This window comes from Esox lucius, chromosome 17, assembly GCF_011004845.1.
Source record: "Esox lucius isolate fEsoLuc1 chromosome 17, fEsoLuc1.pri, whole genome shotgun sequence".
NCBI classification, from domain to species: domain Eukaryota; kingdom Metazoa; phylum Chordata; class Actinopteri; order Esociformes; family Esocidae; genus Esox; species Esox lucius.
Window position 1 is genome coordinate 11,894,429 of NC_047585.1, and position 22,203 is coordinate 11,916,631.

General features: G+C 45.0%; 2 protein-coding genes across 2 annotated transcripts in view; one reads left to right on the forward strand and one right to left on the reverse strand.

Annotated features, from left to right (window-relative positions):
* LOC105023680 (F-actin-capping protein subunit alpha-1) lies at nt 1-8,607 on the reverse strand. Its single transcript, XM_010893071.3, has 10 exons — nt 8,486-8,607; nt 6,658-6,721; nt 6,513-6,564; nt 6,358-6,421; nt 5,940-6,146; nt 5,075-5,154; nt 4,857-4,935; nt 4,658-4,729; nt 1,623-1,685; nt 1-1,485 (listed from the first exon to the last, which is right to left on the reverse strand). Exons 1-10 carry the CDS (start codon nt 8,522-8,524, stop codon nt 1,345-1,347), a joined length of 861 nt encoding a protein of 286 aa, XP_010891373.1. The 5' UTR covers nt 8,525-8,607; the 3' UTR covers nt 1-1,344.
* Nucleotides 8,594-22,203, forward strand: part of st7l (suppression of tumorigenicity 7 like) — a 23,306-nt gene continuing 9,696 nt past the window's right edge. Inside the window, exons 1-14 of the mRNA XM_010893072.4 lie at nt 8,594-8,821; nt 9,342-9,424; nt 9,627-9,786; nt 10,017-10,071; nt 10,188-10,303; nt 10,468-10,546; nt 10,698-10,786; nt 11,689-11,789; nt 12,023-12,137; nt 12,426-12,498; nt 14,727-14,829; nt 19,498-19,648; nt 19,876-19,968; nt 20,115-20,254. Of these exons, the coding sequence (XP_010891374.2) occupies nt 8,614-8,821; nt 9,342-9,424; nt 9,627-9,786; nt 10,017-10,071; nt 10,188-10,303; nt 10,468-10,546; nt 10,698-10,786; nt 11,689-11,789; nt 12,023-12,137; nt 12,426-12,498; nt 14,727-14,829; nt 19,498-19,648; nt 19,876-19,968; nt 20,115-20,254 (1,566 nt within the window). The 5' untranslated portion in view covers nt 8,594-8,613. The remainder of the gene's footprint in view (nt 8,822-9,341; nt 9,425-9,626; nt 9,787-10,016; nt 10,072-10,187; nt 10,304-10,467; nt 10,547-10,697; nt 10,787-11,688; nt 11,790-12,022; nt 12,138-12,425; nt 12,499-14,726; nt 14,830-19,497; nt 19,649-19,875; nt 19,969-20,114; nt 20,255-22,203) is intronic.

Genomic DNA, 22,203 nt, shown 5'->3' on the forward strand with positions numbered 1-22,203 from the left:
GAAAATGGCAGAATAATTGTGTATTGTCCATCAACACGGTTTTACACATTGTACATGTTAAAATGTACACACACAATACAGATGAAATATTATACAGATGCAAACGGTCATAAGAGGTGCATTTCAAGGTGTGCTTCTTGATATAAAGTGATATACAATAATCTTTGCTTCTTTAAATTATGTCCCTTTATTTTCAGCGCTACTCAGCACTTACAAATACACATTTGGCACCAATTCTGATTATAATGAGTTTCCAAATCAGCACATATCACCACACTGGTATGTGAAACGGATCAATGATGAAGAATATTTATAGGATTTGGTGCAACTTCTTTATTCCTTTTTTAATGTTTGTTCGTACATTTTGTATAAAAATATAGCAAAAAGCTAAAGGAAGGCGTGGAAGGTAAGGGTGATATAGGAATATAATATATTAACTTGGCCTAATCAGTGACCGAGGATAGTAATGGTACTGTGCTTCAGGCTTGATTAAACGTCTGTAAACTGAGCCTGTGTGACTAAAATAATGATTTAAATAAACAGGTAAAAGTCCATATTTAGCAAGGGAAAGATAACAGGAGACTGGGCTGTTAATTCTATGCTTTGTTTGAGTATATTAAGTCAACCCCCCCCCACCTCCACCCCACCCCACTCAAAAGACTTGAAAATAACAGGATTCAGTCTAACACAGATAAATGAACTGTGCAAAGCAATAGGTGTTTAAAAGGCATTTTCTTAGACATTCACAAAGATCAGCCGGAAATCCAGCAGAAGATTACTTGATCAGAAATCACCTAAATAGATCAACCAGCGCATGTGGTTTAATCTGTATTTGTTTGATTCCTGGCCATAGTGCCTCCTATGGAAGAGTTTGGAAAGACAACCGAAAGATTTGCTACCTGGGGAAAACACATCCATTCTACCACATGGGGAGTGTGACCCATGATTCTGAAGCATCAGACGAGTGAGTGAACATGAGTATGTGTGTGTGTTTGCGCACAGGAAGTCGTGACCGATTGACCAAACTGTTCACAGTGTTGCTAAAGGCAATTTGTTCAAATGAAACATCAGCAAATAAGCCAGAGCTAAACAACCCTGCAAAAACAAAATGTCCTCTTTAAACAAAGGCAGCGACTCTTAACGCGCCCCAAGGAAGCATACTAACGCCACCGTGGCTTTCTTTAACAAAGTGAAATGGACACATTAGACCGCACATTTTACAAGAACCACACCCCCCCCCCCCCCCCCAACCCCCAGCGGAGCCTCCGTTCCTGACACCCCCGTTCGCCTGCTCAGTTTGTCTTTTGCAGTAACACTGGCAGGCCGAGTGAGAAACGCTGTCCCCTAGGCGTTCTGCATCTCCTTGCCGATCTTGTAGCTGAGGATCTTGTTCCAGTCGATCTTGGTGCGGGTGACAGGGAGCTGCCGGCGTAAGGCTTTGAACGTGGTGTCCGACATGGTCTGGTAGTTCTCACTGATGGCCATCTGGAAACGAGGCACCCGAATGTTAGGACTCTTGCCACCATTGAGACAAAAACAACGATTTGTTCCAGGTGCCACTGTGAGGAAATGTATGTAGCATACCTGGTATTCATTCTCATACCTGGTATTCATTCTCATACCTGGTATTCATTCTCTGCATCCTCAATGATTTTCACAAACTCCTTTGCAGCCTGAGTCTCATTCTGTCAAAATGGGAACACAACCGGGTCACCGAAGGACAAGACATCAAATCACAGGAAATATATGAGGCAAATGTCAGATCACTTGCCTATTACAATACAACTGCATGTAAACCTCACAGAAATCAACAACCCTCTCTCTCTGTAGACCAATGCCAACATCACAATTCTTATTGCACTAAAGGCCAGTCGGAGCTTAATGAAATTCTTAGCGCTGAGGTTTGGCACTGTGGAATTTGAATGGACGTTTCCGACCGTGTCTCTTGTGAATGCAGTAAGTCTGTGAGGAGGGATTCCACTACACTCTAGTGCAGGTCTTCAGCTGTACGGTCTGAAATCCCTACATCAGCATACCACTTCCTTTAAAAGACTGTTTACGTCTAGTTCTGGTGGTCCATAGAGGCACCGTAGAACATCAAGACTGTCCTCTACTGGTGTATACTGATGCCTCGCCAGAGTTTTCATGAACACTCTTTAAAATGTATTCCTTATTAGTGCAAAAGCTCTGTGCCACTGGTCGTTGAAACCTAACAATTAGCCATTTCAAATCAACTGTGGTAAAAGAGAGAGAAATACACAGGTTTGGTTTAGGTTTTGCTATCCCACTAAGGCCAGGCTGACTCCATAAATGTCTTTAGCTTAATCTAGCTCCAGATCCCCCCCTCCCCACATCCAGTCTCAGTAAATTGGAACGAATGCAGAGTGACGTTGCATGGCAGCCATATTACGTTACTAACCCCCGCCCCCCCAACCAAAACCCGAACGGTGATGGCAGAATGCACCACCTTATGTGGGACCCCTGGGCTCATCTGTGAGCAGGATTTAAACCCCGGTCTCGCAATGACATAGCTGTGAGTTAGTGAATTTACCGCTGTGCCATCCATGGGTTCTCCAGAGTGCATATTTTTTCCTAATAAGTTGGGACACCACAATTTTGGAATTAAAAGCAGCTAAACATCAAATGTGTTACCCTTGTGGAAGAAGGATGATAATGACAAGAGCATCATGCTTTGGGTAAAACAAATATCCAATTCCATATCACACAAAATGACTAATACTTTTGTCCACCAGTTAAAAAAGCTGTAAAGAGGAAAGTGTTTTGCTACAGAAAATATGTTTCACAGCAATTAAGGTGGTAACACAATTCCCTGCACCATTCAGCTCACACAGAATCAGCAAACAGTGCAGATTTTAGCAACCAGGAAATGACAACGATTTCCTCGTTGGCGCTTGTCCCAGCCACTAAATCAAAACAGCATTCGCATTTCAACAACAAATCTAGGCCGCTGGGGAGAAATCAATAGCCAATCACACCCCTGGTGGGTGAGTAATTATGTGAAACCCCACCGCTCCACTACTACCGCAGATATATTATGGACATTTCCTGAAATGCAAAGAGTTCATATCCATGTTGATATACTGTATGGATATTCTACAATGCATCATCCAAATGCAGCTCGACTGCGGATAAATTCAATTTCAGAGAAGAAATGTCTTTGTGCATTTCATTCCAGTAACAGCCTAGTGGCTCGAGTTAGGCGTCATAAGACTCTTAATTCTTTATCACCCCTAAAATGTCCTAACTAGCCTAATGAGGCCCATGTGGTGCTTCTGGACCATCAGTAGATCTCAAAAGTACATTCCCATTTTTTTGTTAGTCATTTACAATAGCCTGCTTTTCACAGCCTGACCCACACCCCAGGCTGGTCAAAGCTTTATGGGAGCAACGACAACGCAGCATTTTCCTCGGATGTCATGTTTCTTGATTAAATCCATGCATGAACCTGCCCAGTTAATATAGCCCGATTCTGTCCCGAACCTGCCCAGTTATTATAGCCCGATTCCGTCCCGAACCTGCCCAGTTATTATAGCCCGATTCCGTCCCGAACCTGCCCAGTTATTATAGCCCGATTCCGTCCCGAACCTGCCCAGTTATTATAGCCCGATTCCGTCCCGAACCTGCCCAGTTATTATAGCCCGATTCCGTCCCGAACCTGCCCAGTTATTATAGCCCGATTCCGTCCCGAACCTGCCCAGTTATTATAGCCCGATTCCGTCCCGAACCTGCCCAGTTATTATAGCCCGATTCCGTCCCGAACCTGCCCAGTTATTATAGCCCGATTCCGTCCCGAACCTGCCCAGTTATTATAGCCCGATTCCGTCCCGAACCTGCCCAGTTATTATAGCCCGATTCCGTCCCGAACCTGCCCAGTTATTATAGCCCGATTCCGTCCCGAACCTGCCCAGTTATTATAGCCCGATTCCGTCCCGAACCTGCCCAGTTATTATAGCCCGATTCCGTCCCGAACCTGCCCAGTTATTATAGCCCGATTCCGTCCCGAACCTGCCCAGTTATTATAGCCCGATTCCGTCCCGAACCTGCCCAGTTATTATAGCCCGATTCCGTCCCGAACCTGCCCAGTTATTATAGCCCGATTCCGTCCCGAACCTGCCCAGTTAATATAGCCCGATTCCGTCCCGAACCTGCCCAGTTATTATAGCCCGATTCCGTCCCGAACCTGCCCAGTTAATATAGCCCGATTCCGTCCCGAACCTGCCCAGTTAATATAGCCCGATTCCGTCCCGAACCTGCCCAGTTAATATAGCCCGATTCCGTCCCGAACCTGCCCAGTTATTATAGCCCGATTCCGTCCCGAACCTGCCCAGTTAATATAGCCGATTCCGTCCCGAACCTGCCCAGTTATTATAGCCCGATTCTGTCCCGAACCTGCCCAGTTATTATAGCCCGATTCTGTCCCGAACCTGCCCAGTTATTATAGCCCGATTCTGTCCCGAACCTGCCCAGTTATTATAGCCCGATTCCGTCCCGATTACAGTTGCATTCCGTCAGGTGAATGTACCACACTGATTACTAGTTTCCTATGATTGAGGCTTGATGGTCGTTAAAGATTCTTGGATGGGTAATATATCTGGAAAAATAGTCTAGTGTACTTCAGCCTTCAGAAAGAGCTCACATTAACGGTGATGGATTCCTGGATATCCTTGTGGCTGACAAGCTGCACATTTCCATCCTCATAGTAATGCACCTGAAACAAAATATACAATATTATATTAAAACCATATACAGATTCCCGTTCACACATTGTCTCTGTACCCAACCAGCACTCTTTGAACTGACTTTCAGACAACAACTGGCTACGGACGTTAGCCCACCTGTATTTTGAGAACTCCGACAACTTGAGCTGTAGATTGGGAAATGCTGAATTTCCATTCAGACCTGCAACGACCATTCCTGAGAACACAAATGAGTGCTGATTCTGTACCTTATATAGAGTTGAAGTTGTAGCCACGCTTATGAACAAAAACACACGCGTTGTGATTTTTAAAGTAAGGCTTACTTACATTTACTTACATTGTACACTGTGACTTACCAGAAATTCTTCGGTTGAAATTGGTGACTTTCAATGCAAGCAATTATAGTTTGCTGGCCGTCAATAGTTTTCCCATAAACCTGTTAAAAAAACCAAAAATTTAAAACGAGGTTCCTGTCAATTTTGACCATACCCCTCTTAATAAACTAACAACTACATTTCAATTTGAGTCATTTAGCAGACAATTTTATCAACATGGACCTATTAGTGCACACATCTTTCATACTCGCCCCCCAGTGGGAATCAAACCCACAACTTGCTCTTAGAGTGAGCTGCCAGGTACCCTACACTGAGAACATGCATGCCGAAAGAATTACAGCGTTTCCAAGTGAAAGGCTCTTCTATTGTTATTACCGCATTTCTATGTGAAAAGCTCTTCTATTGTTATTACCATGTTTCCACGTGAAAGGCTCTACTATTGTTATCACTGTGTTTCCACGTGAAAGGCTCTACTATTGTTATCACCGTGTTTCCACGTGAAAGGCTCTTCTATTGTTATCACTGTGTTTCCACATGAAATGCTCTTCTATTGTTATCACCGTGTTTCCACATGAAAGGCTCTACTATTGTTATCACCGTGTTTCCACATGAAAGGCTCTACTATTGTTATCACTTTGTTTCCACATGAAATGCTCTACTATTGTTATCACTTTGTTTCCACATGAAATGCTCTTCTATTGTTATCACCGTGTTTCCATATGAAAGGCTCTACTATTGTTATCACTGTGTTTCCACATGAAATGCTCTTCTATTGTTATCACCGTGTTTCCACATGAAAGGCTCTTCTATTGTTATCACTGTGTTTCCACATGAAATGCTCTACTATTGTTATAATGGTGAATCTGAAGGTGAGGGTTTTACATACAGTGCAGACGCCGCTGGGGTAGTGCTCCTTCACATAGGCCAACAGGGCGATGTCACACGCATCTCTCCAAGGCCTGAGAGACGCCTCTCCCTCGTGGGGCTGCGGGTCGCTGGCCTCCTTCCTCAGATGGTCGAACTTAAACGACTGCTTGCTGCGAGGGTCAAAGAAACGCCCATTGCCCAGGTCTCCGTGCTCAGTGATCAGTACCTGGAAGGGAGACAGGACACAGATGGAGAGAAGTCGTCAGTTGCTGCCCTGATGAGACATGCTTGATCTACAGGTTCCCACTGAAAGTAAAGTATCCCTTGTTTACGAACGTGTTTTACTTTATTTTGGCAAACAGCAACAAGTCAGATGTGAGACAACAATTTTATAACCGCTGGTTAGGAGTCCCAGCTTGCCTGACATGGCATCTTACCTGATCATCGGTCCCTGGAAGCTTGGCAAGGGTGAACTGATCCATGTTGTACTGGGCAAAGGCACTGTTCAGACACATCAGATTACAAATACATTTACACAACAATTCATGAACAGCATATGACACACCGATAGAATAAACAAAGCACTACTCACTGTGCTGCCCCCTCTCTGAGAAGATTGTCATTGTTGAGCAGTAGCCGGACATCTGAAACACAGCGACGGCATTGTTATGAGATAATGAATGACCAAGAACGTTATGGCCAGTAAACAAAAACAGTCCGATTTCTAACACACTCACCATTGAAGACTTCATTGAATTCTCCAGGTGGGGCATGGATGACAAAATTAGCAGCAATGCGGACCTAAAAGAAAATATAATTTATAATATAAACTCGCAACAATCCTAGCCAGATAGCCTTTATCGCTGACTTGAAATTGAAAATGTTTACTGTTACTGTGAAGTCGCTCTGGTTAAGAGTGCCTGCTAACTGACTAAAATGTAAATGGTGTATGTTATTGCATAAGAAGATAGCAGGCCCAGTCCCCAAGATCTTAATGACATGGCCAAGTCTCGGGTGAAGCAGAAAGCAGTTACTGGCTTGGCTTCCTGTCCAGCTTGGCCCACCTCTGCTCTGTCCAAGCCACTCCTTAGATGGCAGGAGCTTTTCTTAGCGGCTGTAATGCATGCGTAAGCATCTGGTGTCAGAAGCTGAGCCACTGACAGTCTAACATGGGGAAGACACGAGCTATCCCTCCCTGAAAGTCTACAGTGCACTGAGATTAGTTGCCTGTACTGCAGTATTGTACCCTAAACATCTTTCTGTCCAAACTGAGACCCAAATGCTTTTTAAAACTTAATTCCACAGTAAAAGTGCTCACTGCATAATGCTTTTTTTCTACTTTGTAACACGGCTGCAGTGCATGCTAACAATACCAACTGCAACAACATTTTCTGGAGTGTTATGCTCCCAAAGACAGTAAGGTGTCTTTCACAGCAAAGCAGAATTCAGTAAATACCTTACGCTCATTCTACTCGTCTGTACATGTACCTGGCCACACTTCCTGCTTCAGGCCTGCCATAAAAGCAGTAGAAATGCTACACCAGGTGGTATGCAGACAAAAAATGCTTATTTGCAAGCTGCAAACACCAAGACCTGTCTAACCCAATCCCACACATGAAGGCGGTTATGTTTTTGATGATTCAAATTGGCCAAAATCTTTTTCACAGTTTATTATCTTCAGAACAAGTATGCCTATTTTGAATAGGGTTTCATACTTACATAGACTTTTTAATGAAATCATGACTTACAGACGAATCAAAAGTACCTTGTGTTGTAATAGAGTAACTATCATTTATAGGCAATATATTATCAAAGAGAGAAAATGTGATAACAAGTAGCAATAATGTATCTTCAAAGCTGTCTCTGGGTGTGGAGACTTTCAGTCAATACAGGAAGTACTGACTCTATTGGGCTATCTTGCTAGCTAGTTAAACTAGCAAGCTAATAAATACTTTCATAGACTAAAAGTATTTGCTGGATAACTAACATTTGCGAATAACATTAAGATAATTATATAAACATTCATACCTCGATAACGTTACAGTATAACTTAACTTGATGGGACAATTGCGTCTGCATTGTCAGCTAGCAAAGCGCCAAAGCCTTGCTAATGCAACAGTAAAGCCCAGCTAAACTGTCACTGCCTTGACAACAATGCAAAGACATACTACTAGCTAGCTGACTAGTGTAGTTAAGAGTAGTATTCGGTAACTCATCTTTGGGGAAGGTTGCTAACGTTTGTAAAAATGTTAACAAACACGCAAATAAACTGCTCCACATTTCTAAACGTAGTCTTCTAACCATCCATAGCCAACTAACGTTAATTATCCCCCTGTCAGTAGTGTAATCACAGAACAAGGAATGTTAGCTAACTAACTCGCTAGCTATTTACCCAGCAAGCTAATGACATAGCTAGCGTAGTTAGCAAGAAGGTAATGTTGGCTAGTTAGCTACTCGCTTAGCAAACTATTTTAGCAGGCAAATAAATAGACGAAGGAACAAAACAAAATGCAGTAATTTAGTTAATGTCACAAAACATTAAGAAAAGCTTTTAAAGTACTGTACCTTCTCTTCTTCAGAGAGCTGTTCTTCGAAATCGGCCATCTTGGCTCATATAGGACGAACCTCTGCTGCTAGTGGTGATCAACGACTGCACAGTGCGAGGAAGCGGATCTCCACAGTGCCACTGGCACATGATTCCTCTGTTTACAGCACAGCCATCCGGTAAAAACATGGAGGACGCTACCAGTAGTAATCCCCAATCTCTTGGATTTACTGATAAATTAAAATCATGGCTGTCCTGGTCATGGACATACATATGTGCTGTTTGGTTTGCCATGGTTTTAACTATGATCTATGTTCTGCGAAGTCCCTTGAAATTGCAGGACACTCTTACCTCAGGTGAGTTAGCTGACTAGCCACAGTAGCCATCTAAGAATAGACTAGCTAGCTAATGTAGCCAGACCTCCTGCTAACATATAGAAATCGAAAGACAGTGCAGGAACTGAACGTTTGACAGTTCCATAGTAAGCTAGCCAGCCAACTGAAAGACAACACATTGCATGAAAAAACAGTTTGGTTTATTTATTAGCTATCTAGCTAGCCAGTGTGGCTTCTAGCTAGTAAGCTTTTGCATATGAACTAGCCAGGTAGTTAGCTAGCTAACGTCATTTAAAACAGCAGTTAATGTTCTGTTTTATAGCTTTGATTGTATGAATGTGGCTAAACTAGCTAGTTATCGTTCATTTCATCTATGTTTTGCATGGAATTAACATAATGATTAAGTAAATGTGTGGTAAACGCTACATTATCTGCCTCTACCTGCGGTTTTCAATCTGAATTCCTTTTAGGCATGTGCAGTGATATTAATTTGCTTCTGTGACGCATTTGAATTGATTTAGCCTAACTTCTGTTGTTTCAGCGTCTGTGTTCTTAAATACGCTGACCCCTAAATTTTATGTGGCACTCACTGGAACCTCCTCGCTCATCTCTGGCCTAATTTTGGTAAGTTGGGATTTTAACAGGGTTACTTTCTGCAGGGTTTTATTGGTTTGCCCTTAGTGTAGTTTGGACACAATGCATTCTTAATTGTGGAACTATTAGCCTAGTTTCATTGCACAATAAATATTGTCTAATTTAATGGTCTGGAAGATTTGGTTGCTGGTACATTGCTGTCAGTAAGACATTCCCAATCCCCTGCCTGCAGATATTTGAGTGGTGGTACTTCCGTAAGTATGGGACCTCGTTCATTGAACAGGTGTCTGTTAGCCACCTGCGGCCTCTCCTAGGTGGAGTGGAGAGCAGCACCACCACAGGACTATTCTCCTCTGTAAATGGAGAGGCTGAGCCAAGACCTAGTGTCTCAGGTAATCATTTCACCAGTATTGTGTTTTTCCAGAACATACCTAGGTCTTATTAATTAGTGTTAAGAGCACAATAGAAGAGCGCACAGAAACATTTTCCAATGCTTCAGGTACTCTTTCAGTCCATTTTCTTCCATTAAGTGGATATGGTTTGCAAGGCCATCAATGCCGCAATGAAATGCAAACTAATAAACGCTTTTTTGCATTGCACTTTTTTTTTTTTTTTTTTGCAGAGTGTAAAGTTTGGAGGAATCCTTTAAATCTATTCAGAGGGGCTGAATACAGCAGGTATGTGCACTCCACCACAGGATGTCACTAGTGCTGAGTTTAACTAAACCGGCCTCCTGACTGAAGTTAAATTGCCATTAGTTAATAAATGATTCTAACTTTCTATGCACTTGAAGGTATACCTGGGTGACTGGAAAAGAGCCCTTAACCTACTACGATATGAACCTGTCAGCTCAGGACCACCAGACGTTCTTTACTGGTGACACTCAGCAACTCAAGCTTGAAGACACTGGTTAGAATCAAAGCCTTTCAATGGGTATATCTGTGAAGAGAGCAAATAAGATGGTCTTTTCAACTGTTGTCCATATTGGCCTCAGCTAGTGTGTCTGTGAACAGTGTTCTGGATCCACGTCTATACCGTTTCAGTGTTCCTTGTCTTTTCCGGGCCTTTTTCAGTGATGCAGAAGGCCTGGAGGGAGAGGAACCCCCAAGCCCGGATAAGAGCAGCTTACCAGGCCATAGAAATGAACCACGAGTGAGTTCCGCCACCGTAAACATCATTCAGAAGACACTGCATGCTCATTTGGGAACAACCTTTTACTGTTGTTTTGTGTTATTCAGGAAAAACAAGCATGTACACCATACTACTAGAACATGTAGCACAAGGTCTTCTCTGTGGTTTTTAGGTGTGCTGCAGCATATGTGCTCCTTGCCGAGGAGGAAGCCACCACCATCACGGAGGCTGAGAGGCTGTTTAAACAGGCCCTGCGAAGTGGTAAGTGTTGACATGGAGTCCTGGACCACATCACAAGCAACCGGTCTCTGAGCCTTAAAGCCTTCGTTCACACCAGGCACGGCAAAATGTATTGCATTCTGGCGAAAGTCCATTCATTTCACTAAAAAGCGATCCACACCACTCTGGCTAATCTACCGCACTCAGACAGCTTTGGATGCGGTACGGCAGGTTGATTTATCAACAAAGCTAATTTGTAGCTTCCATCTATGTGTTTATGGGATTGTATAAAAAGCTTTGACAGCTCAATATTTGTAGTAGCCTTAAAAAAACAAGTTTCAGACTTATGCTAAATATTTGGTTAAATATTTTAAGGACATTTTTGTGGAAAATATATATAGCCTACATGACTTCAAAGTGTTAATTTCATCTACTACAATGAAACCTAAATTGAGAGAAGCTCCTGCTCGTCGCCTTGCTAGACGCTAACAAAACTAGGCTCTCCTCCATCTGTGTGATACTGGTTATGAAGATGCGGAAGATTGATTGTGATGTTTGGGTAGATTGATTGCGATGTTTGCATTAAGGTACCGTACGGTCATTTTTTGCCGTGCCTGGTGTGAACAGGGCTTTAGGTTAAATGATTGGTCGGCGATAAGAACTTTTGAATTAAAATGCATGCTCCGCCATGCATCACTACTGGTCAGCCCTGGCGGTCCAGAGTATGGCATAGTAAATCACTGCCAGGCACCTGCCAGGCGCCATCAAAACAACTTGTTTTCGAGATCGTTTCGATGTTTGACTCAGCGAATCAGCTCTTGTGATCAGCTCTTAGGATCAGCTCTTGCGTTGTGGCAAGGTCATAATCATTAATGGAACATTGTGCAATTGGAAAAAATGGGTTCAAACTATCTAATATTACATGCTTTTCTTCTTCTACATAGCTGGAAAAGACATCAACCTGCTGGTGTATATAAAGCGCAGGCTGGCAATGTGTGCACGCAAGCTGGGCCGCATCAAGGAGGCAGTGAAAATGATGCGAGACGTAAGGGTCTTAAGTTCTGCGTTAAGGAAGTGTTTGTTTTGTTTTAGGTAGGTTGTTAATTAATTGATATCATTGATTGGCTACAGGGAGGGTTCTGGTGTTCCAGCTCTGAATCATTTAAGAGAAGAACAAACTGAAGTGCTCTATGTTGTCCTAGCCTAAACACCTTTTAATACTGATTACTCCTGACCTTATAGGATGGCTTCTCTCACTTACTCCTTATGTTCTCGCAGTTAATGAAAGAATTCCCACTTTTGGGAATGTTGAATATACACGAAAACCTCCTGGAGGCCCTACTGGAGCTTCAGGCCTACGCTGATGTACAAGCAGTCCTCGCCAAATATGACGGTAAGATATATGTCAAGGACAGTGGCCAGGGGTGGTCAGTGAGACGGAAAAATGGCTCTGCACTGTCCGGGGTAGTTGGGTGGGATGTCAGACATTTTTTGTTGCAAGGGCAGCAAACCAACTTGAAAATAATATTGTGAGATTGCCACAACCATATATTCTCTAAAATAATGACAGTTTAAAAAAAACCATCCATCATTAATGCTACCGATTTGAGACACAGGACCACATATTTCAAGCCAACCAACTACGATTACTTTGAAGTAACCATGTATGTTCTCCTTGTAGATATCAGCTTGCCAAAGTCAGCCACTATATGTTACACATCTGCACTGCTGAAAGCACGGGCTGTATCAGATAAGTATGTCAATTTGGAAAGACAAATTTACATTCTGATGGAAATGTTGGGCAACATTAGATTAGATTTAAAGCTGGAATAATTATTTTAACAAAAACAAAGTGGCAACCCCATCTGAGTTTTGGTAAAAGCTGAGGAATCCTCTCTGAAGTTCATAGACAGCTATTAAAACCAGGCCTGACCATCCAGCATATCAACATTATTGGTGGTTTCTAACCACATTTTAACCTTATAGTGTTTTTTTACATTTACTTTGCATACAAACGTAGGAGCTTTATTCCTGTAATTTGGGCTGATTGGGCCTCATTCACCAACCATTCTTAAAACCCACTTATGCAGTTTCTACAAATATTCTGTCATTCACTAATGTTTTCTTTTTTGGGATTTGTTCTTGGGTAAAAACAGAATCGATGCACACTCGAGCACACTTACTCAAATTGGAGTGTTGACATGTTTGTGCCAAATAATTGTAGTTTTTTTTGTAAATTTTACAGTTTTATACTACTTCATCATAAAAATGCGTCTCAACATTAGATAATTTTTTCACGTGTTGACTTCACGCAAAGTTTGAATACTTACCATTAAGCATTGTGTTAAACCAACTAATGTTTCTTATGAAGTTTACTTCCACCACACATAGCATCTAGGAACTGTATGACCTTTGTCACTGGCCGTTTCAATAGCTTACACACCAGTAATACTAGTTTCTTACTAATTGGAATATTCCTAAGAATTGAGCCCATGTTAGCGAGACTGAAGACGAACTTTACACTGCCAAAGCTGTTTCATTTCATGGCACAGCAATGTTCATTTTTCTTTCCTACGTGAATGACATAGTTATTGAATCAATCAATATAGGTGACAATAACTGACTTTTTCGTGAAGTGAAAAGACGAAAGAATCATGGAAACCCTTTTTCCTTTACTGCAGAAGGGCTTGTGATCTATATATCCCCAAAAAGCATGCACGAATGCATACTTCGAAAATCCACCAGAAATTGACCATCTGGGAACTTTTGGCATACTATTTTCAGTGTGCTATGGTTTGGGACATACTAATCTTCTCGCATAATCAGGGCCGGCTCCAGGCATAAGCAACAGAAGCAGCCGCTTAGGGCCCCCAACTGCTAGGCGGCCTCTGACTGCTAGGGAACCCCCAACCAATAGAAGAGAGGGGGCCCCAAATCAGATTTTGCTTAGGACCCCCAAATGTCTAGAGCTGGCACTACCTATACTAATCTGGCATGCTATATATTATGCAAGTATGTGATTCAACCTCTGTGTGTGATTTGTGTGCACACTGACCTGCAGAATCATGCCCTTTTATGGGGATTCTGAGGGCGTTTACTTATGCTAATTAGGAACAATTGGCACATGCTTTCAATTTACGAGGACAATGAGATTCATCATTATAAGAACATAGGTGCGAACAATTCGGCTGTTTAAGAACACGTCATGAATCTGATGTAGACCTTTCTTAGGACTTTTTTCACAAACAAATTTAAGTAAAAAAACGTAAGAAGATATTGGTGAATGAGGTCCATTCTGTACGACAAAACAGTTGCAATAAGTTCACAATAGGTTTTTTTTTTTTAATCCCAGCTTTGATGGCTCAGTACAGTTAAGGACATTTAAAGAATGTAATAATGTAAATGTAATAATGCAATGAAAATGACAATCCCCTTTTAGTGGAGCTGACTGCCTGGGCTGACTGCCAATGGGATTACATTTACCATTGTGACATCACCAGTTAAATCGACCAGTTCCAAAACCACCAATTGCCACGTTGTAACTTTGCATACAGAGCAAGGCAGTTCATTTTGATGGAATCTATGTCGAAGTTTTGCATTGTAATATATGGGAATCTCCATAAAACTGTGTATGTTCAGTAGTAGGGAATTATATATTTCACAACACTTACTCGCCCGCTAGGTGGGAGCAAATCAGGCCGAGCTATTTTAACATTGACAGTGATCTGACTGTATTGATACATTTAACCATGCAGGAGATTTCCATCAATTACATTTCTTTTATCATGAGCCTATGCAAGTATAGGAATTCTGTCTCATTTTCAATACTTGTTTATGGGGCATCAAGGACTAGTTTCCTAGACTCACATCATGCCTACTCCTGGCAAAAAATCTAGTTCAATGGAAGTGTAGGATATCCCCCATTTGAAGCTGCCTTCTTGGTTTCTGTCGTACCACTGGCCTGTCTCTCCATCCTTGGCAGGTTTTCTCCTGAAGCAGCGTCTCGGCGGGGTCTGAGCACTGCAGAGATGAACGCCGTGGAGGCTATACACAGAGCTGTGGAGTTCAACCCACATGTGCCAAAGGTCAGTCCCTCAGCCACAGGTCTGGATGTGGCTTACCCAATCCACATCCTGACCTTAACCTTTAGTGGGTGAAACATAGTCTTATGCATAACTTTGTCTGTTGAACATTCAGTTAGATTAATTTGAGCAAAACATAAAAAAAAAAAAGTGTGATACTGTAGCTATTTAGTTTGGTACTTCTTTGTTTGGGGGGGACAGAAGAGAGGGCATTAGCTTCTCTAGATGAAGATTTTTCAGATTGCTCCCCTACAAGACTTGTAATGACCTGAAATAGCCAGAAGGTGTCAGTATTTGCTAAGCACAACTCACTATGTGCTTGACCGGACCTCTGTGAACCGCTTGTACTCATTTCCACTGCAGTTGAACATGGGTAAAGAACACACTCATTATTATTCCGCTGACATGATATCTATCAGTGAGTTTGTTCACAGTGAGATCTGGGTCCTGTTCAGTTGGACATACCATAGCAAAAGGGTTTGCAACTTAACACCCAAACCCGGGTTCTTATTATGCAAGGTCAGGTAGCACATCCCCCATTTTCAAAGGGTTTCTACGTACTGAAGTGGACCCTGAGGTGCATTGTCTGATCATGGATATGACTAGGCTCTGGTCTGGCCAACAACAAGGGGCCCCTTCTGCAGACAGACAGTCAGAAACCACCCCATCTCTTCCCACAGGGATTAGGCTTGGATGTCCCATAGTGAAAGACACACACACACACGCACTTACTCTCACGTGTGTGTGTGTGTGTGTGTGAGCTGCTATGTGTGACAGTCACAGGCAGCGAGGGGGAAACTTGCTTTGATGCAGGCTTTGATGTGAGGGCCCCCATCCTGAGCTTCTCCCCCCACCCCGCCCCGGGGGCATCGCCGCCCCCTCTTCTCTGCCTAAAACCCCCACCCCGGGCGCTGACACACTACCAGGGCGGCTCGGACACTAACTTAGTGATCCCAGAGATTGTTTAGGACGATACCTTAAAGCGCTGAGCTCGGAGATGCTGAATAAATCCTCCCATGTGTTTCAGTCTCTTTTCCCGTTAAAGAAGGTTGTCCCCCGTTCTAGTCTTTTGCTGGGGGGGTGCTGTCAAAACGTGTCACCAGGAGCCCAGGGGTGGATGGGCTTTGTCACGTGGTGTCGTTAGATACTCTGCCGCTGGCGAGATCATTTCCTGGTCAGTCTGTTCCCGTCAGAATTGTCCCGATTTGATTGATTGATTTTATCCTCGTCAAGGTGAGTCCCGTCGAGATCTTATCGAGGCACTACTTTGTGTGTCCCTGCGGAGCTGTGTCATGACCTGTCTGAATGGTCACTAAGTGCACCTGTAGCTGTAGAGCAGAGGAATGCTTGGTCTGGGCTGTTTTCTGCCCAGCAGCCGGAGTTCACACACAGATGCCACTGGTTCACTGGACTGGAGCGAGGTGCTCTGGGCCTGTTGTGGGTGGGCTTTCATTCTCAGCAGCTTCCCCGCATTCCCTTCTTCAATCAGCGAGTGAGACCCTCGATCCCCCCCCCACCACCCCCCCAAGCCTCTGCAACGTGACCCCCTCAACAGCCAACCATCTTTCCAGCTAGTCGGTAACCCCCCATCGGCCGGCCGGCCGGCCTGTCCCCCATCGGCCGGCCTGTCCCCCATCGGCCGGCCTGTCCCCCATCGGCCTGTCCCCCATCGGCCTGTCCCCCATCGGCCTGTCCCCCATCGGCCTGTCCCCCATCGGCCTGTCCCCCATCGGCCGGCCGGCCTGTCCCCCATCTAGGAACAGTGGTGTAATGAAGGCATGATTTATAGGCATTCTGGGAGGTCAGGCATGGGAGTGTTATGGCCAGAGAGGATTATATATGGACATCATGCTACATCACATGAGCAGACTGCACTAGAGGCTCCTCACACCCAGCTGTTTCTGAGCTCCGCTCGCCCCCCCAGCCCCCCACGTACTCTCCACTCTTACTCTCCGTCCATCCCAATCAGGCCCCCCCCCCCCCACCTAGGAAAGTTGAAGAGTCATAAAGAGGGTTGGTCAAATGTTGGGCCGACTGAATAACTTTTTGCACAATTTCGGCGGGTCCCACTTGGAGTATGTCGTGCCTGGTAGCCCGTGTCTTTCCTGTGTGTGGGGTGAAGGGTGCAGGGAGCCTCCGGTCAGGCACCAGAAGGAAGGCGTGACGCCAGGCCTGAAATGCAACAGTAGGTACACTCTGCCTGGTAGGAAAAAGGGCCTTGGCAACAGATCTAGGATCTGCTTCTCCTTGCCCTGTCCAGAACATGTTTACTGGAAGGATGGGAATTGAGTACAAAACCAGTGTACAGGATCAATATCATCGTCCTGTGAGGTGCCAGAAGCGCCCAGAGGGTCACCTGTATCCTACGCAAGCCAGGGGCTAGCTGATGTCATTGTCATCGATGAGTACCATTGTTCTAAATGCCAAAGATTAAAATCAAAGAGGGGCTTATGAGACCTGCTCCGGCTTAGGAGTGTTCCAAGATAAAAGGGGAACGTCGGTGCAACTCAATCCCCTCATCAAAGAGACAACCGGGGGTGGGGAGGGGTTGTGTAGAGTGGAGCCGGGCAACGCTGAGGACCGAGGTGTTACCCAGCCTTATGCCAGGGCATGCCAGGCGGAACAGCTGCCAGTCAAATTCTTAGTTAACCGTCTACCCTCTTATCTAAGGCTCTGGTAGATCTGGTATTCGTGCTGGTAACATTCAGTGAAGAATGCAGTCATTCTACACCCTTAATGTTCATCTCTCAACCTCAAAGCCTGTTCCACTGTTTTGTTTCTCGCCCTCTAATCAGGACCTGATTTAGTCCCGGGACACCAGGTGGGTGTAGTTAATCAGCAGGTAGAAACGTTTTGTCCGAAGACACAGACAGAAAGAGTACTTTCTGATGAAAATAACATTTTGAATGGTGCCTGTTCTAAAAACGTAAAGACTTCGTCAGGGCATACGCTGCAGTCCATAGGTATTTGGACAGTGATGTTTTTTTTCCCTTCTGTATCCGGGCACATTGGATTTGAAATGAAACAACAATTAAGAGGGTAAGAAGTGCAGACTGGCTGTAATTTGTGGGACTTTAAACCCATAAACCCCGAAATGTATGGGAATTGTTTATGCAGAGTCCCTCTATTTCAGTGGACCAAAAGTAATTGGACAAATTGTCATAGTTGGAAATAAAGTTGTCTAATTTAGGACTTGGTTGCGAATCCTCTGCTTTGATGACTGCCTGAATTCTGTGAACCATCGTCATCACTAGATGCTTGGTATCTTCCCTGGTGGTGCTCTGCCAGGCCTGTACAGCAGCCTTCTTCAGTTCCTGTTTCTTTCCACAGTCCACAATCTGGCCCTGCAGCAGTATGTTTGGGGTCATTGTCCTGCTCCAAGGTGCCTTCTAATGAGTTGCTAGACATTGGGTTGGATATGTATACGTATGTGTAGCGTTTCTGTACTCCCGGGGGGAGCCATTAGCAGGGTACATCATCAATAAAGATAATCTACTTCAGTTTTACTCAAACTCTTTCCATCATCCTAGTGCAGGTTAGTCTTCAGCTTGTCTGACCATAAGACTTTGTTCCTGAACGCTGTCGTTTTTTTCATAAACTTTTTAGCAAACCTTCCCAGAGGCTTCCCAGAACCGTTATGCTCTCTTTATGGTTTGACACCTCTATGCCCACAACCTGGAGAGTGTCCTTGATCTGGTTAAAAATATATATATCTTCACAATTGAAAGCATTCTTTGGTCATCCATTACTCTGTGGTCTACCAGGATGTTTGTTATTGCTATGTTCACCAGTGCGTTGTTGCATCTTAACATTTTATTTCTACGCTTCTCTTTTTTTAGCTATGTCTCTGATCAATTTATTCACATTTTTCAGCCTCCAGCTCAGCACTAATGCACTTCAACCTCTCAGTAATTTCAATGTGATGGAGTGCAGGGGGAAAGGAACAAAACTTGTGTCTCTGTCCAAAAACTTGCGGACTGCACAGTATACCAGTCACCGTCCCAGCTGAAACCCTGCGGTCAGCCGCCACACCAACTCCGCCGTCTGTCCCTCTGGGGAACAGGAGTGGAGGGTTTGGTGCTGGTGTCCCTCTCCTGCCCCCGGGCCCCTGGGTGCGGCCCTCTAGGGCGGGGTGGCTCTGAGTTGGGCCGGCTGGCTGAGCCTGTGACCGTGAGGGGATTAGGCAGGATTATCTTTAGGGTAACCTTCCCAAACCCACGGTCCTATAAAACAAGCTGCCCGGGAATCCCACCAGACACCAACCCCACCCCCCCATCCCCCAGCCGGCCCCCGTCGCCCAGGGGAACAGTTCAGGGGGAGATTACCTCCACGGCCATGCCACCACACACACACACAGTCCTCCACACTGGGGAAAGTGCTACCGAATGTGTGTGTGTGTGTGTGTGTGTACTTCGAACATAACAACAACCCAGTAGACGGTGGCTTTGGATTGTCCCCACTTGAACAGTGGCCTCTTATCAAACAGCTGACGTGAGGACAAATGTTTTCTCATCCACAGTAGGATGTGGATGAGGTGCCGGCCTTCTATTAGCGCTGTCTAATAGTTGTCCTATTTTGTCGTTCGCTAGCCACACTGACGACAAATGCTAAGAGGGTTTTGTAACCGCCTCTGACTAACGTTCTGTCATGGTGTTCTTTTCCTGCCCGTAGTATTTATTAGAAATGAAGAGCCTCATCCTGCCTCCAGAACACATCCTGAAGAGGGGGGACAGCGAGGCGGTGGCCTACGCCTTCTTTCACCTGCAGCACTGGAAGAGGGCCGAGGGAGCGTTAAACCTGTTACATTGTACCTGGGAAGGCAGTACGTATTGGGACACGGATTCATTGATTGGTCAATTTGTTGCTTGGTTGATTGATAGGTGTGTTTTAATTGGTCGCTTGCTCGACGAGCAGCGTGATTGGTGATGGGCGACGCACGTTCACTGCCGTATTGGAGGTGTTAGTGCAAAGGCGTTGTTGGCATTGAAACTAATCTTAGCGCGTACACCGTCCAATGCTCCCCCCCCCATTTCTCTCCTGCTCCTGCAGCTTTTCGGATAATTCCCTACCCCCTAGAGAAGGGTCACCTGTTTTACCCCTACCCCGGGTGTACGGAAACGGCAGATCGGGAACTGCTGCCCTGTAAGTATTTGGACCAGTCCCTACTTTCCAGGACACGCCACGCATCGGTCAATTCAGCTGAAGGTTGGCGCCTTGCTGACGCCATGCTCTCACCTCTCCATCTCTCTCTTCTGTCTGTCCATTTCTCTCTATTCGCTCTGTGGCAGCTTTTCACGAGGTGTCCGTTTACCCGAAGAAAGAGCTCCCCTTCTTCATCCTCTTCACAGCGGGCCTCTGCTCCTTCACCGCCATGCTGGCCATGCTAACGCATCAGTTCCCCGAGCTCATGGGCGTCTTTGCCAAAGCAGTAAGTATTGGGGGGGGTGTACTCTTATGTTTATAAATGAATACACAATGGTAATTTGTGCTTGCCAAAACTAGGTTATCAGCGTGTAATAGGAATTATAATCTGACGTCGGACTTGGTTTTAATGGGGAACTGTGGAAGGGGTAAAGGAAGTGGTGTCCGTGCTGTTAACACGTGCTCTCTGACCCTGTTGACCTGTCGTGGGTCTGCCTCTCGTCTCTTGTCAACAACTAGGCTCAAGGGCTAAAGGTAGGGGAATGTCTCTGGGCTTTTCAAACTGGTGTCTCAGCTGTTGCAAGATCCATTTTGCCATTTCTCACTCGCCCCACCCATTAATCAAACCGGACACCTTTTTTGGCTACACGTTCGGCTCCTTAACCCACCGGGCTGTTTTCTATCCAAGGTGCGAGAATGAAACCCAGCTGTCCCACATCCTGTCGCTCCAGTAGATATTTCAGACTGTACGACTTGGCACAGATTCAGAAACGCAATCTCAGGCTAAAGCCCTGAGCCAGTGAGGTAGTTGTCGTTGCCCACAGTTCAGATGACACAGTATGAAGATCATTCACGGAGCTGCATTAACTCTTAAGGGAAGCGACGTGAGACTGTCTCAACCAGAAAAGGATAGCCGGGCGTTGCCGTGCTTCCCAGTTCCAGTTCTTGTGAGTGGGATGTACAAGGAGATTCCATACAGACGTTACAGCACCTCCGCTCAGAAGCTTTAGCTAACATGTCAGACCCCGGGGACACGGCTCACTTTGATGATGCCAGTTTTCCACAGAACCCCACCCTGTCAGAGAAGTGGTTTAGGGGAACAGGAACTCCCATCCAGGGAATGCAGAGGATCAGCTTTAGGATGATAAAGTGTGCCTGTCACTCTACAGCAGGCTAACACCTTCGTTCAGTTCCTCTCAAGGGGCTGTTCCCAGGCTTAATATCTTAATGCGCCAAGCCTGTTAAACATCAAAAGCAATGAAAACTGCTTTCCCGTTGCCCCCATGGTGCATTTCCTGAGCCCACTGTCCCGGACGTAATGGGAATATACGGGTGCCGAGAAAGCCCTGCGCCTGGCTGACAGCAGTCTCACGCGGGCTTAGTGCACAAGCATTAGTTCCAGGGCGTCGGCGTTCCTTTTGATGCCTGTTATTTAGTCTCTTTTTCTTATTTATTTTCGAGAACGCGCGGCAGACTGTCCGTGATTTTCTGTTTTTAACTCGTTTGGCCAGGCCTCTCTGTCACGCTAATCCCCTGTTTACGACGCTGCTGTTTATTAGCTCTCACTTTACACAGCCGAGCAGAGCAGGGCCATTAGCCCGGGCAAAAAAACAAGCCCGCGGAGGCCGTCTCGCGCTCGCACTTTTTGTTATGGGAACGGCTGCCTCTAGATAGCTGTTTTACAGCGCGCCGGAGAGCCTGGTTTTTGTAAGGGCCAGATAGAGACCCCACATGAAAGCCTTTGGAGGCTAGAGAGAGGAACGGGCCAGGCCCAGACGGCTCTCTGAGAAGAAACAGAAGTCTCCGCCAAGCAGAAAGGTCCCCCCCCGCCCCCAAAAAAAGACACACACACTTCCTCTTATCCCCTCCTGTCCCAACAACATGGCTGTCTTACCTCTCCTCAACTGGCTTTTATTAGGCTACGTATTCCTCTTCTGATTATTGACGGTCCTAGATTCCTTTTGAGATGTTTTGGAACTCACTCCCATTTCATGGGAGGCTCAGTGTTGTTTTCGGGCATAGGTGAGTGGAGTGGTATGACGACAGCGAACGTTTGTGTTTGTGGATATCTTATTTGACTGGGTGTTTTGAAACACTTTGAACCGTCTTGACTCACGCTGTTTAGGCCCTGGGCTGATGCGGCTGTTGACCTGTGATTATTGAAATGTTTACCAAAAGGGCTCGTCGTTATAAACACAAGCAGATTTGGACAAAATACACTTCAACGGAGGAATG

Coding starts and splice junctions, on each gene's coding strand:
- LOC105023680 (XM_010893071.3), bottom strand. CDS start 8,524: ATGGCCGATTTCGAAGAACAGCTCTCTGAAGAAGAGAAG. Junction 5,155..5,939: donor ACCCCAGCGGCGTCTGCACT/GTATGTAAAACC, acceptor TTTTTTTAACAG/GTTTATGGGAAAACTATTGA. Junction 1,486..1,622: donor ATGCAGAGAATGAATACCAG/GTATGAGAATGA, acceptor CCTCGTTTCCAG/ATGGCCATCAGTGAGAACTA.